Source organism: Oncorhynchus masou, chromosome 20 (assembly GCF_036934945.1).
Source record: "Oncorhynchus masou masou isolate Uvic2021 chromosome 20, UVic_Omas_1.1, whole genome shotgun sequence".
Lineage (NCBI taxonomy): Eukaryota > Metazoa > Chordata > Actinopteri > Salmoniformes > Salmonidae > Oncorhynchus > Oncorhynchus masou.
In genome coordinates this window covers 30,585,722-30,602,413 of record NC_088231.1, presented here as the reverse complement: position 1 = coordinate 30,602,413, position 16,692 = coordinate 30,585,722, and the positions used below count along the sequence as shown (strand labels likewise).

General features: G+C 45.8%; 1 protein-coding gene across 1 annotated transcript; it reads left to right on the top strand.

The window, feature by feature from the left end:
- Nucleotides 1-5,490: 5,490 nt before the first annotated feature.
- Nucleotides 5,491-15,872, top strand: LOC135507243 (phosphomannomutase 2-like). The gene is made up of 8 exons (XM_064926839.1): nt 5,491-5,685; nt 6,173-6,284; nt 10,644-10,720; nt 10,834-10,925; nt 11,074-11,173; nt 11,381-11,456; nt 11,613-11,728; nt 15,404-15,872. The coding sequence occupies exons 1-8, from the start codon at nt 5,614-5,616 to the stop codon at nt 15,506-15,508; spliced, it is 750 nt and encodes a 249-aa protein (XP_064782911.1). The 5' UTR covers nt 5,491-5,613; the 3' UTR covers nt 15,509-15,872.
- The last annotated feature ends 820 nt before the right edge of the window (nt 15,873-16,692 follow it).

Below are 16,692 nucleotides of genomic sequence, written 5' to 3'. Positions count from 1 at the left end.
TGGTCCATAACCTCATGTACCCTCCTCTCAGAGCTGTTGGCTATATGACCCTGTTCTGGTCCATAACCTCATGTACCCACCTCTCAGAACTGTTGGCTATATGACCCTGTTCTGGTCCATAACCTCATGTACCCTCCTCTCAGAGCTGTTGGCTATATGACCCTGTTCTGATACCCTCCTCTCTGTATCTGAGAGCTGTTGGCTATATGACCCTGTTCTGGTCCATAACCTCATCATGTACCCTCCTCTCAGAGCTGTTGGCTATATGACCCTGTTCTGGTCCATAACCTCATCATGTACCCTCCTCTCTGAGCTGTTGGCTATATGACCCTGTTCTGGTCCATAACCTCATCATGTACCCTCCTCTCAGAGCTGTTGGCTATATGACCCTGTTCTGGTCCATAACCTCATCATGTACCCACCTCTCAGAGCTGTTGGCTATATGACCCTGTTCTGGTCCATAACCTCATCATGTACCCTCCTCTCTGAGCTGTTGGCTATATGACCCTGTTCTGGTCCATAACCTCATCATGTACCCTCCTCTCTGAGCCTGTTGGCTATATGACCCTGTTCTGGTCCATAACCTCATCATGTACCCTCCTCTCAGAGCTGTTGGCTATATGACCCTGTTCTGGTCCATAACCTCATCATGTACCCTCCTCTCAGAGCTGTTGGCTATATGACCCTGTTCTGGTCCATAACCTCATCATGTACCCTCCTCTCAGAGCTGTTGGCTATATGACCCTGTTCTGGTCCATAACCTCATCATGTACCCTCCTCTCTGAGCTGTTGGCTATAATGACCCTGTTCTGGTCCATAACCTCATCATGTACCCACCTCTCTGAGCTGTTGGCTATATGACCCTGTTCTGGTCCATAACCTCATCATGTACCCTCCTCTCAGAGCTGTTGGCTATATGACCCTGTTCTGGTCCATAACCTCATCATGTACCCACCTCTCTGAGCTGTTGGCTATATGACCCTGTTCTGGTCCATAACCTCATCATGTACCCTCCTCTCAGAGCTGTTGGCTATATGACCCTGTTCTGGTCCATAACCTCATCATGTACCCTCCTCTCAGAGCTGTTGGCTATATGATCCTGTTCTGGTCCATAACCTCATCATGTACCCTCCTCTCAGAGCTGTTGGCTATATGACCCTGTTCTGGTCCATAACCTCATGTACCCACCTCTCAGAGCTGTTGGCTATATGACCCTGTTCTGGTCCATAGCCTCATCATGTACCCTCCTCTCTGAGCTGTTGGCTATATGACCCTGTTCTGGTCCATAACCTCATCATGTACCCACCTCTCAGAGCTGTTGGCTATATGACCCTGTTCTGGTCCATAACCTCATGTACCCACCTCTCAGAGCTGTTGGCTATATGACCCTGTTCTGGTCCATAACCTCATTTACCCACCTCTCAGAGCTGTTGGCTATATGACCCTGTTCTGGTCCATAACCTCATCATGTACCCACCTCTCAGAGCTGTTGGCTATATGACCCTGTTCTGGTCCATAACCTCATCATGTACCCTCCTCTCAGAGCTGTTGGCTATATGACCCTGTTCTGGTCCATAACCTCATGTACCCACCTCTCAGAGCTGTTGGCTATATGACCCTGTTCTGATACCCTCCTCTCTGTATCTGAGAGCTGTTGGCTATATGACCCTGTTCTGGTCCATAACCTCATCATGTACCCTCCACTCAGAGCTGTTGGCTATATGACCCTGTTCTGGTCCATAACCTCATCATGTACCCTCCTCTCTGAGCTGTTGGCTATATGACCCTGTTCTGGTCCATAACCTCATCATGTACCCTCCTCTCAGAGCTGTTGGCTATATGACCCTGTTCTGGTCCATAACCTCATCATGTACCCTCCTCTCTGAGTTGTTGGCTATATGACCCTGTTCTGGTCCATAACCTCATCATGTACCCTCCTCTCAGAGCTGTTGGCTATATGACCCTGTTCTGGTCCATAACCTCATCATGTACCCTCCTCTCTGTATCTGAGAGCTGTTGGCTATATGACCCTGTTCTGATACCCTCCTCTCTGTATCTGAGAGCTGTTGGCTATATGACCCTGTTCTGGTCCATAACCTCATCATGTACCCTCCTCTCAGAGCTGTTGGCTATATGACCCTGTTCTGGTCCATAACCTCATCATGTACCCTCCTCTCTGAGCTGTTGGCTATATGACCCTGTTCTGGTCCATAACCTCATCATGTACCCACCTCTCTGAGCTGTTGGCTATATGACCCTGTTCTGGTCCATAACCTCATGTACCCACCTCTCAGAGCTGTTGGCTATATGACCCTGTTCTGGTCCATAACCTCATGTACCCACCTCTCAGAGCTGTTGGCTATATGACCCTGTTCTGATACCCTCCTCTCTGTATCTGAGAGCTGTTGGCTATATGACCCTGTTCTGGTCCATAACCTCATCATGTACCCTCCTCTCAGAGCTGTTGGCTATATGACCCTGTTCTGGTCCATAACCTCATCATGTACCCACCTCTCTGAGCTGTTGGCTATATGACCCTGTTCTGGTCCATAACCTCATCATGTACCCTCCTCTCAGAGCTGTTGGCTATATGACCCTGTTCTGGTCCATAGCCTCATCATGTACCCTCCTCTCTGAGCTGTTGGCTATATGACCCTGTTCTGGTCCATAACCTCATCATGTACCCTCCTCTCAGAGCTGTTGGCTATATGACCCTGTTCTGGTCCATAACCTCATCATGTACCCACCTCTCAGAGCTGTTGGCTATATGACCCTGTTCTGGTCCATAACCTCATGTACCCACCTCTCAGAGCTGTTGGCTATATGACCCTGTTCTGGTCCATAACCTCATTTACCCACCTCTCAGAGCTGTTGGCTATATGACCCTGTTCTGGTCCATAACCTCATCATGTACCCACCTCTCAGAGCTGTTGGCTATATGACCCTGTTCTGGTCCATAACCTCATCATGTACCCTCCTCTCAGAGCTGTTGGCTATATGACCCTGTTCTGGTCCATAACCTCATGTACCCTCCTCTCAGAGCTGTTGGCTATATGACCCTGTTCTGGTCCATAACCTCATGTACCCACCTCTCAGAGCTGTTGGCTATATGACCCTGTTCTGGTCCATAACCTCATGTACCCACCTCTCAGAGCTGTTGGCTATATGACCCTGTTCTGATACCCTCCTCTCTGTATCTGAGAGCTGTTGGCTATATGACCCTGTTCTGGTCCATAACCTCATCATGTACCCTCCACTCAGAGCTGTTGGCTATATGACCCTGTTCTGGTCCATAACCTCATCATGTACCCTCCTCTCTGAGCTGTTGGCTATATGACCCTGTTCTGGTCCATAACCTCATCATGTACCCTCCTCTCAGAGCTGTTGGCTATATGACCCTGTTCTGGTCCATAACCTCATCATGTACCCTCCTCTCTGAGTTGTTGGCTATATGACCCTGTTCTGGTCCATAACCTCATCATGTACCCTCCTCTCAGAGCTGTTGGCTATATGACCCTGTTCTGGTCCATAACCTCATCATGTACCCTCCTCTCTGTATCTGAGAGCTGTTGGCTATATGACCCTGTTCTGATACCCTCCTCTCTGTATCTGAGAGCTGTTGGCTATATGACCCTGTTCTGGTCCATAACCTCATCATGTACCCTCCTCTCAGAGCTGTTGGCTATATGACCCTGTTCTGGTCCATAACCTCATCATGTACCCTCCTCTCTGAGCTGTTGGCTATATGACCCTGTTCTGGTCCATAACCTCATCATGTACCCTCCTCTCTGAGCTGTTGGCTATATGACCCTGTTCTGGTCCATAACCTCATCATGTACCCTCCTCTCAGAGCTTTTGGCTATATGACCCTGTTCTGGTCCATAACCTCATCATGTACCCTCCTCTCAGAGCTGTTGGCTATATGACCCTGTTCTGGTCCATAGCCTCATCATGTACCCTCCTCTCAGAGCTGTTGGCTATATGACCCTGTTCTGGTCCATAACCTCATCATGTACCCTCCTCTCAGAGCTGTTGGCTATATGACCCTGTTCTGGTCCATAACCTCATCATGTACCCACCTCTCAGAGCTGTTGGCTATATGACCCTGTTCTGGTCCATAACCTCATCATGTACCCACCTCTCTGAGCTGTTGGCTATATGACCCTGTTCTGGTCCATAACCTCATCATGTACCCACCTCTCAGAGCTGTTGGCTATATGACCCTGTTCTGGTCCATAACCTCATCATGTACCCTCCTCTCTGTATCTGAGAGCTGTTGGCTATATGACCCTGTTCTGATACCCTCCTCTCTGTATCTGAGAGCTGTTGGCTATATGACCCTGTTCTGGTCCATAACCTCATCATGTACCCTCCTCTCTGAGCTGTTGGCTATATGACCCTGTTCTGGTCCATAACCTCATCATGTACCCTCCTCTCTGAGCTGTTGGCTATATGACCCTGTTCTGGTCCATAACCTCATCATGTACCCTCCTCTCAGAGCTTTTGGCTATATGACCCTGTTCTGGTCCATAACCTCATCATGTACCCACCTCTCAGAGCTGTTGGCTATATGACCCTGTTCTGGTCCATAACCTCATCATGCACCCACCTCTCTGAGCTGTTGGCTATATGACCCTGTTCTGGTCCATAACCTCATCATGTACCCACCTCTCAGAGCTGTTGGCTATATGACCCTGTTCTGGTCCATAACCTCATCATGTACCCTCCTCTCAGAGCTGTTGGCTATATGACCCTGTTCTGGTCCATAGCCTCATCATGTACCCTCCTCTCAGAGCTGTTGGCTATATGACCCTGTTCTGGTCCATAACCTCATCATGTACCCTCCTCTCAGAGCTGTTGGCTATATGACCCTGTTCTGGTCCATAACCTCATCATGTACCCACCTCTCAGAGCTGTTGGCTATATGACCCTGTTCTGGTCCATAACCTCATCATGTACCCTCCTCTCAGAGCTGTTGGCTATATGACCCTGTTCTGGTCCATAACCTCATGTACCCACCTCTCAGTGCTGTTGGCTATATGACCCTGTTCTGATACCCTCCTCTCTGTATCTGAGAGCTGTTGGCTATATGACCCTGTTCTGGTCCATAACCTCATGTACCCTCCTCTCAGAGCTGTTGGCTATATGACCCTGTTCTGGTCCATAACCTCATGTACCCTCCTCCTCTGAGGGCTATATTTGTATGTATTATGGATCCCCATTAGTACCTGGTTAAATAAAAAACGAAGTGGTGCAAAACTTGTTCACAGCTCAATTCAGCAGGACTCTGGTGACAAATAAAATAAACTATTCAATTCTATGTTGGTCAATAATTCAGTATTTAATGGTCAGGCTAATAACTAAATATTTGGCGTTCCCCGAACGGACACGACGAGCGAATTCAACGTTACAAAGCCACGCCCATAGCGCGCTGTGATTGGACAAAGGGACTGTACTAACTTCCGTATACACAAAGCACAGATGACGTTGCAGTCCCTCCACTAGTCTCTTCCGCCTCATATCAGTTGTCGGTCCTCTGTGTCCCATGACGGCGAATAACTAATCCTCCAACACCGTCTGGCGTCATTTACCGACACATTTATTACGAACAAGATGAGTGAAGCTGTCGACACCACGACGCTGTGTCTCTTCGATGTGGACGGGACGCTGACTGCCGCCCGACAGGTAAGTACACCAACGATAGTTCCTACGGTACTGCTACCGATCGGTCCCCTTCTACAGTCCACTAACCTAACGAAAAGACTGTTAAAATAACCCAACGTTAACGTTAGTTCACAGCTACCAGCATTTGTCCAATATAAACTCGTTTTCTTTACGAAACGTTTGGAATAAACTGTTTCTGTTGCAAAACGGGGTAATGAATAGAACCATGTTCACTAACCCTGAATAACTCAAGACAGGTAAAACGGACCGTTGTTAGTAAACACTCCAGGCAATAGACAGAGAGAGAGTGCTATGGTTTAGCTATATTAGTCAGTCACCAGGTGAATGATATAGACTGTATCGGTGGTAGAGGCAGGGCCGTGTCAGCGGTCGAGGCAGGACCGTGGTCGAGGCAGGTCCGGGGTTGAGGCAGGACCGGGGTCGAGGCAGGACCGTATGATTGACTGGTTGTTGTAGCAGTGTACTAGCGTGTATTGGTGTGTTTCAGAGGGTGACTCCCGGGATGGAGGACTTTCTGCAGCGTCTGCGGCGGCGTGTTCGAGTCGGCGTGGTGGGGGGGTCGGACTTCATCAAGATCAAAGAACAACTGGGAGATGATGGTGAGTGTCTGTGTGGGAGTTAAGGTGTGTCTGGGAGGGAGGGGGTTAAGTTGTGTCTGGGAGGGAAGGGGTTAAGTTGTGTCTGGGAAGGAGGGGGTTAAGGTGTGTCTGGGTGAGTTTGAGATAATATATTTAAAAGCAATATACCACAATCCACCCAGGATCCTTATTGCTATTATAAGCTGGTTACCAACATACATAGAACAGTAAACAAGAATGTTTTGCATCCTACCTGTGGTGTATTGTAGAGATGTGGGCCTCTAGTGGTATATTGTAGCGATGTAGGACTCTAGTGGTGTATTGTAGAGATGTTGGACTCTAGTGGTGTATTGTAGCGATGTAGGACTTTAGTGGTGTATTGTAGGACTCTAGTGGTGTATTGTAGGGATGTAGGACTCTAGTGGTGTATTGTAGAGATGTTGGACTCTAGTGGTGTATTGTAGAGATGTTGGACTCTAGTGGTGTATTGTAGCGATGTAGGACTCTAGTGGAATATTGTAGGGATGTAGGACTCTAGTGGAATATTGTAGGGATGTAGGACTCTGGTGTATTGTAGAGATGTCGGACTCTAGTGGAATATTGTAGGGGTGTAGGACTAGTGGTATATTGTAGGACTCTAGTGGTGTATTGTAGGACTCTAGTGGTGTATTGTAGGGATGTAGGACTCTAGTGGTGTATTGTAGAGATGTTGGACTCTAGTGGTGTATTTTAGAGATGTTGGACTCTAGTGGTGTATTGTAGAGATGTAGGACTCTAGTGGTGTATTGTAGAGATGTTGGACTCTAGTGGTGTATTGTAGCGATGTAGGACTCTAGTGGAATATTGTAGGGATGTAGGACTCTAGTGGTGTATTTTAGAGATGTAGGACTCGTGGAATATTGTAGGGATGTAGGACTCTAGTGGTGTATTTTAGAGATGTAGGACTCTCGTGGAATATTGTAGGGATGTAGGACTCTAGTGGTATATTGTAGGACTCTAGTGGTGTATTTTAGGGATGTAGGACTCTAGTGGAATATTGTAGGGATGTAGGACTCTAGTGGTGTATTTTAGAGATGTAGGACTCTAGTGGAATATTGTAGGACTCTAGTGGTGTATTGTAGAGATTTAGGACTCTAGGGTTCCATTTGTACATGTGCATTTGCAAGACACAACAAAAAAGAAGCCAAGCATCACACAGTTCTGCTCCCTAAATTCCCTTCCCCCCGTGTCTCACTCAATTGTGTTCCGACCTGTCCCTCTACACGCGCGCCGAGTATAGAAATAAAAGCCTATAATTACAGGAATAAATGCCTATAAATATGGAAATAAAAGCCTATAATTACAGGAATAAATGCCTATAAATACAGAATTAAAAGCCTATAATTGCAGGAATAAATGCCTATAATTACAGGAATAAATGCCTATTAAAAACAGAAATAAAAGCCCATAATTACAAGAATAAATGCCTATAAAAACAGAAATAAAAGCCTATAATTACAGGAATAAATGCCTATAAATACAGAAATAAAAGCCTATAATTACAGGAATAAATGCCTATAAATAAATGCCTATAAATACAGAAATAAAAGCCTATAATTGCAGGAATAAATGCCTATAAAAACAGAAATAAAAGCCCATAATTACAGGAATAAAAGCCTATAATTACAGGAATAAATGCTTATAAAAACAGAAATAAAAGCCTATAATTGCAGGAATAAATGCCTATAAAAACAGAAATAAAAGCCCATAATTGCCGGAATAAATGCCTATAAATACAGAAATAAAAGCCTATAATTACAGAAATAAAAGCCCATAATTACAGGAATAAATGCCTATAAATACAGAAATAAAAGCCCATAATTACAGGAATAAATGCCTATTAAAAACAGAAATAAATGCCCATAATTACAGGAATAAATGCCTATAAAAACAGAAAAGCCTATAATTACAGGAATAAATGCCTATAAATACAGAAATAAAAGCCTATAATTGCAGGAATAAATGCCTATAAATACAGGAATAAAAGCCTATAATTACAGGAATAAATGCCTATAAAAACAGAAATAAAAGCCTATAATTGCAGGAATAAATGCCTATAAAAACAGAAATAAAAGCCCATAATTGCAGGAATAAATGCCTTTAAATACAGAAATAAAAGCCTATAATTACAGGAATAAATGCCTATAAATACAGAAATAAAAGCCCATAATTACAGGAATAAATGCCTATTAAAAACAGAAATAAAAGCCCATAATTACAGGAATAAATGCCTATAAAAACAGAAATAAAAGCCTATAATTACAGGAATAAATGCCTATAAATACAGAAATAAAAGCCCATAATTACAGGAATAAATACCTATAAATACAGGAATAAATGCCTATCAATACAGAAATAAAAGCCTATAATTACAGGAATAAATGCCGAAGAACCCCGTCCCAACTGTGAAGCATGGGGGTGGCAGCATCATGTTGTGGGGGTGCTTTGCTGTAGGAGGGACTGATGCACTTCACAAAATAGATGGCTACATGAGGATGGAAAATTCTGTGTATATATTGAAGCAATATCTCAAGACATCAGTCAGGAAGTTAAAGCTTGGTCGCAAATGGGTCTTCAAAATGGACAATGAACCCAAGCATACTTCCAAAAGGGGCATCAAAGTCAAGGTATTGGAGTGGCCATCACAAAGCCCTGACCTCAATCCTCTAGAAAGTTTGTGGTCAGAACTGAAAAAGCGTGTGCAAGCATGGTGGCCTACAAACCTGACTCAGTTACACCAGCTCTTTCAGGAGGAATGGGCCAAAATTCACTCAACTTATTGTGGGAAGCTTGTGGAAGGCTACCCGAAACATTTGACCCAAGTTAAACAATTTAAAGGCAATGCTACCAAATACTAATTGAGTGTATGTAAACTTCTGACTCACTGGGAATGTGATGAAAGAAATAAAAGCTGAAATAAATAATTCTCTCTACTATTATTCTGACATTTCACAGTCTTAAAATAAAGTGGTGATCCTAACTGACCTAAGACAGGGAATTTTTACTAGTATTAAATATCAGGAATTGTGAAAAACTGAGTTTAAATATTTTTGGCTGCGGTATATGTAAACTTCCGACATTAACTGTGTTATGCAATGTTGTGTGCTGTTGGCATATAGATACATAAGCACATGGTTTTTCCAGCCTTGTGTTCTGAAAATAGTATTTTTTTCATTGGAGTACTAGTATAACGAATAATGGTGTCTGATATACTGCAAACACGTCTGGAATGCTGTTAAACTAGCCAGTTCACTCCACCAATCAAGCCTTTATGGTAGAGTGGCCAGACGGAAGCCACTCCTCAGTAAAAGGCACATGACAGCCCGCTTGGAGTTTAACAAAAGACACCTAAAGGACTCTGACCACGAGAAACAAGATTCTCAGGTCTGATGAATTCAAGATTGAACTCTTTGGCCTGAATGCCAAGCACCATGTCTGTAGGAAACCTGGCACCATCCCTACGGTGAAGCATGGTGGTGGCAGCATCATGGTGTGGGGATGTTTTTCAGTGGCAGGGACTGAGAGACTCGTCAGGATCAAGGGAAAGATGAACGGAGCAAAGTAGAGAGTTCCTTGATGAAGACCTGCTCCAGGGTGCTCAGGACCTCAGACTGGGGAGAAGGTTCACCTTCCAACAGGACAACGACCCCGGACTTGAACCCCATCGAACATCACAAGTTTAGTGTAAGACTGTAACATAACAAGATGTGGAGAAAGTCAAGATGTCTGAATACTTTCCGAATGTTTCAGCCGCATTCAGGACCCAAACTAACCAGTTTATCATAATGTGGGGCGGCAGGGTAGCCTCGTGGTTAGAGTGTTGGACTAGTAATCGGAAGGTTGCAAGTTCAAATCCCCGAGCTGACAAGGTACAAATCTGTCGTTCTGCCCCTGAACAGGCAGTTAACCCACTGTTCCTAGTCCATCATTGAAAATAAGAATTTGTTCTTAACTGACTTGCCAAGTTAAATAAAGGTAAAATAAAAAATAAATATAAATTAATCAACCAATAACTTCTCACTATGGAATCAAGATCAGCGAATCTACACTGTGTGTGTGTGAGAGAGAGAGTGAGTCAACTGATCTGTCAGGTTGTATTTAGCTGCTCTGACCTTCTCAGCTCTTCTCTGTAAAGGTCGTGACACACACACACTAAACATTTAAGTCATTTGGCAGACGCTCTTCTCCAGAGCGACTTACAAACCATCATTGATCTTTACTGCATTAATGAGTCATTCACAACGGGTGTGTTTTAGTTAGTCAATAGTTGACTATATTAAATAGTTTACCACAATACATACACACACACTGTGTAGTAATGTGGGCATTTGTGTGTCGTAGTGGTCGAGAAGGTGGACTATCTGTTTGCTGAAAACGGATTGGTGGCCTATCAGAATGGACAGCTGGTAGCAATACAGGTGAGACCCTGAGCTCTAACCTTTGATGCTCCCATGTGGTTTATTGACCAAGATGGACATGTTGTAGTCACTGGTTGTTTCAGAGGATCCAGGGCTGTGATTGGTTGTTTCAGAGTATCCAGGCGTACATGGGGGAGGATCTTCTTCAAGACTTCATCAACTTCTGTCTCAACTACCTGGCCAAGATTACACTACCCAGGAAGAGGTACGCTCTCTCTCTCACACCATCTCTGTCTGTCTCAACTACCTGGCCTAGATTACACTACCCAGGAAGAGGTACGCACTCTCTCTCACACACACACTCACCCTGTCTCTCTCTCTCACCCCACCTCTGTCTGTATGTGTCTCCTCAGGGGGACGTTTATAGAGTTCCGTAATGGAATGTTGAACGTGTCACCGGTCGGGCGGAGCTGTAGTCAGGAGGAGAGGATAGAGTTCTACCAGCTGGACCAGGTATGGAGGGATGATGTCTGTCTGTATGCGTCTCCTCAGGGGGACGTTTATAGAGTTCCGTAATGGAATGTTGAACGTGTCACCGGTCGGGCGGAGCTGTAGTCAGGAGGAGAGGATAGAGTTCTACCAGCTGGACCAGGTATGGAGGGATGATGTCTGTCTGTCTGTGTCGTTAGGTCACTTTGATTGACAGCTGTCTCTCAACAGAAAGAACGAATCAGAGAGAAGTTTGTTGCCGTTCTTCAAGAGGAGTTTAAAGGCAAAGGACTGACCTTCTCTATAGGTGAGTCTGACCTCTAAACCCTGACCTTGAACCCCAAGGAATTCTCTATAAGTGAGTTTGACCTCTAACCCTAAGCACTTCTCTATAGGTGAGTCTGACCTCTAATCTCCTTCTCTCCCTTCCTGCCTCCCACTCTTCCTCGCTCCAACTCTGCAGGTGGTCAGATCAGTTTTGATGTGTTCCCAGAGGGCTGGGACAAGCGTTACTGTCTGGGCCTGGTAGAGAAAGACTCCTATAAAACCATACACTTCTTTGGAGACAAAACTAAACCTGTAAGTAGCTTTATGATGACGACAACCATGTTATAGCTTTATGATGACGACAACCGTGTTATGACGACGACCGCGTTATAGCTTTACGACGACGACAACCGCGTTATAGCTTTACGACGACGACGACCGCGTTATAGCTTTACGACGACGACAACCGCGTTATAGCTTTACGACGACGACAACCGCGTTATAGCTTTACGACGACGACAACCGCGTTATAGCTTTACGACGACGACAACCGCGTTATAGCTTTACGACGACGACAACCGCGTTATAGCTTTACGACGACGACCACCGCGTCATAGCTTTACGACCACCGCGTCATGGCTTTACGACCACCGCGTCATGGCTTTACGACGGCGACCACCGCGTCATGGCTTTACGACGGCGAGGACCGCGTCATGGCTTTACGACGGCGAGGACCGCGTCATGGCTTTACGACGGCGAGGACCGCGTCATGGCTTTACGACGGCGAGGACCGCGTCATGGCTTTACGACGACGACGACCGCGTCATGGCTTTACGACGACGACGACCGCGTCATGGCTTTACGACGACGACGACCGCGTCATGGCTTTACGACGACGACGACCGCGTCATGGCTTTACGACGACGACGACCGCGTCATGGCTTTACGACGACGACGACCGCGTCATGGCTTTACGACGACGACGACCGCGTCATGGCTTTACGACGACGACGACCGCGTCATGGCTTTACGACGACGACGACCGCGTCATGGCTTTACGACGACGACGACCGCGTCATGGCTTTACGACGACGACGACCGCGTCATGGCTTTACGACGACGACGACCGCGTCATGGCTTTACGACGACGACGACCGCGTCATGGCTTTACGACGACGACCGCGTCATGGCTTTACGACGGCGAGGACCGCGTCATGGCTTTACGACGGCGAGGACCGCGTCATGGCTTTACGACGGCGAGGACCGCGTCATGGCTTTACGACGACGACCGCGTCATGGCTTTACGACGACGACCGCGTCATGGCTTTACGACGACGACCGCGTCATGGCTTTACGACGGCGAGGGCCGCGTCATGGCTTTACGACGGCGAGGACCGCGTCATGGCTTTACGACGGCGAGGACCGCGTCATGGCTTTACGACGGCGAGGACCGCGTCATGGCTTGACGACGGCGAGGACCGCGTCATGGCTTGACGACGGCGAGGACCGCGTCATGGCTTGACGACGGCGAGGACCGCGTCATGGCTTGAGCGACGGCGAGGACGCGTCATGGCTTGACGACGGCGAGGACGCGTCATGGCTTGACGACGGCGAGGACCGCGTCATGGCAGCGACGAGGGCGAGGACCGCGTCATGGCTTGACGACGGCGAGGACCGCGTCATGGCTTGACGACGGCGAGGACCGCGTCATGGCTAGCGGCGACGGCGAGGACCGCGTCATGGCTTGACGACGGCGAGGACCGCGTCATGGCTTGACGACGGCGAGGACCGCGTCATGGCTTGACGACGACGGCGAGGACCGCGTCATGGCTTGACGACGACGGCGAGGACGCGTCATGGCTTGACGCGGCGAGGACCGCGTCATGGCTTGACGACGGCGAGGACCGCGTCATGGCTTGACGACGGCGAGGACCGCGCGTCATGGCTTGACGACGGCGAGGACCCGCGTCATGGCTTGACGACGGCGAGGACCGCGTCATGGCTTGACGACGGCGAGGACCGCGTCATGGCTTGACGACGGCGAGGACCGCGTCATGGCTTGACGACGGCGAGGACCGCGTCATGGCTTGACGACGGCGAGGACCGCGTCATGGCTTGACGACGGCGAGGACGCGTCATGGCTTGACGACGGCGAGGACCGCGTCATGGCTTGACGACGGCGAGGACCGCGTCATGGCTTGACGACGGCGACGACCGCGTCATGGCTTGACGACGGCGACGACCGCGTCATGGCTTGACGACGGCGACGACCGCGTCATGGCTTGACGACGGCGACGACCGCGTCATGGCTTGACGACGGCGACGACCGCGTCATGGCTTGACGACGGCGACGACAGCGTCATGGCTTGACGACGACGACCGTGTTATAGTTCTATGACGACGACGACCGTGTTATAGCTTTATTTAGGAAACTACAGTATATGATATTAATGTTGACACTGCTTTAGGTTCAAACTACATGATATATTAATGTTGACACTGCTTTAGGGGGGAAACTATATGATATATTGTTGACACTGCTTTAGGGGGGAAACTATATGATATATTAATGTTGACACTGCTTTAGGGGGGAAACTACATGATATATTAATGTTGACACTGCTTTAGGGGGGAAACTACATGATATATTAATGTTGACACTGCTTTAGGGGGGAAACTACATGATATATTAATGTTGACACTGCTTTAGGGGGAAACTACATGATATATTAATGTTGACACTGCTTTAGGGGGAAACTATATGATATATTGTTGACACTGCTTTAGGGGGAAACTACATGATATATTAATGTTGACACTGCTTTAGGGGGAAACTACATGATATATTAATGTTGACACTGCTTTAGGGGGAAACTACATGATATATTAATGTTGACACTGCTTTAGGGGGAAACTACATGATATATTAATGTTGACACTGCTTTAGGGGGAAACTACATGATATATTAATGTTGACACTGCTTTAGGGGGAAACTACATGATATATTAATGTTGACACTGCTTTAGGGGGAAACTACATGATATATTAATGTTGACACTGCTTTAGGGGGAAACTACATGATATATTAATGTTGACACTGCTTTAGGGGGAAACTACATGATATATTAATGTTGACACTGCTTTAGGGGGAAACTACATGATATATTAATGTTGACACTGCTTTAGGGGGAAACTACATGATATATTAATGTTGACACTGCTTTAGGGGGAAACTACATGATATATTAATGTTGACACTGCTTTAGGGGGAAACTATATGATATATTAATGTTGACACTGCTTTAGGGGGAAACTATATGATATATTAATGTTGACACTGCTTTAGGGGGAAACTACATGATATATTAATGTTGACACTGCTTTAGGGGGAAACTACATGATATATTAATGTTGACACTGCTTTAGGGGGAAACTACATGATATATTAATGTTGACACTGCTTTAGGGGGAAACTACATGATATATTAATGTTGACACTGCTTTAGGGGGAAACTACATGATATATTAATGTTGACACTGCTTTAGGGGGAAACTACATGATATATTGTTGACACTGCTTTAGGGGGAAACTATATGATATATTAATGTTGACACTGCTTTAGGGGGAAACTACATGATATATTAATGTTGACACTGCTTTAGGGGGAAACTACATGATATATTAATGTTGACACTGCTTTAGGGGGAAACTACATGATATATTAATGTTGACACTGCTTTAGGGGGAAACTACATGATATATAATTGTTGACACTGCTTTAGGGGGAAACTACATGATATATTAATGTTGACACTGCTTTAGGGGGAAACTACATGATATATTAATGTTGACACTGCTTTAGGGGGGAAACTACATGATATATTAATGTTGACACTACTTTAGGGGGGAAACTATATGATATATTAATGTTGACACTGCTTTAGGGGGGAAACTATATGATATATTAATGTTGACACTGCTTTAGGGGGGAAACGACTATGAGATCTATGCAGATCCCAGAACCATCGGACATGAAGTCACCTGCCCTGAAGATACACAACGTATCTGTCAAGACCTGTTCTTCAACTGACACACAGCAGTAATCAGATGTCTGAAGTGCCAAAGAGACGTCCTGCCCTTCCATGTGATCGTTAGTTTTATGGAATTCATCTGGGAGTTCCCTGATGCATACAACACCACTTTGGTGACACCCCTGTTTAGTAAACGAATGGTTTTGACCGCTGGGAACTATGGAAAATGAAGCTTCTTCCAACAGTGTCTTTCTGCACATTAACTTTATCCACTTCCTGGAACCATGAAAAACTGCTATTGGTTAAACTATATTGACATTGTTTGGGGTTTTAGGCTGGGTTTCTGTGTATCACTTTGTTGTATCGGCTGTTGTAAAAAGGGCTTTATAAATAAATCTGATTGAAAACCCCTCCTAAAATTAATATTTAGACCAGTATTATTATTTTTAGTTTACAGTTATTGCCCTGGTTGAAACATGTTTTGAAACAGTGTTCTCTAGTGAACAGGACCAATCATTGTGGATGTGTTTCATGGCTTCTGGTTGGGATATGTACGTACAGTCACTGGGGACGACGTCATTGATGCACTTATTAATGAAGCCGGTGACTTGTGGTAAACTCAATGTTATCGGATGGTTAACAAATGTGACCGACCTCCCCGATTCGGTCTTATGTAGCAACGTTTGAAATTGTGTTGTGTACATTGGATAAATGTAGAGACAGCTAGAAAATGGTACATCATACACTACAGTTGAGGAACAATGGGGAATTAATTCTGCTTTGAAAGTTGATCAACTTGTAACCCCACTTTTTAGAAAATGTCCCTTTAATGTTTTGGTACCTACTGGAGAGCTCTTTGTCTACACCCTCTTACGCATCTCTTTAAGGATTCACATATGAGGCCATGTGCTAAACAGAGTGAGTAGTGTAGTGAACAACCACAAACTAACCCACAGACAAAGTGGTCAAAGTAGTAACCTACAATAAGGAAAAACTCCAGGTAAAAACATTGTCTAGACATGTTCATGAAATACAATAGATGGCTGTAATCACACCTGGCTAACTTGATGGGTCCTGTATTCATCTGGTTAAGTGTTCTGTTTCGACATCTAGCATTACCCTCAGTGACATATCCTGACAATGTAAACGTTATGCATTACCCTCAGTGACATATCCTGACATAATGTAAACGTTATGCATTACCCTCAGTGACATATCCTGACAATGTAAACATTATGCATTA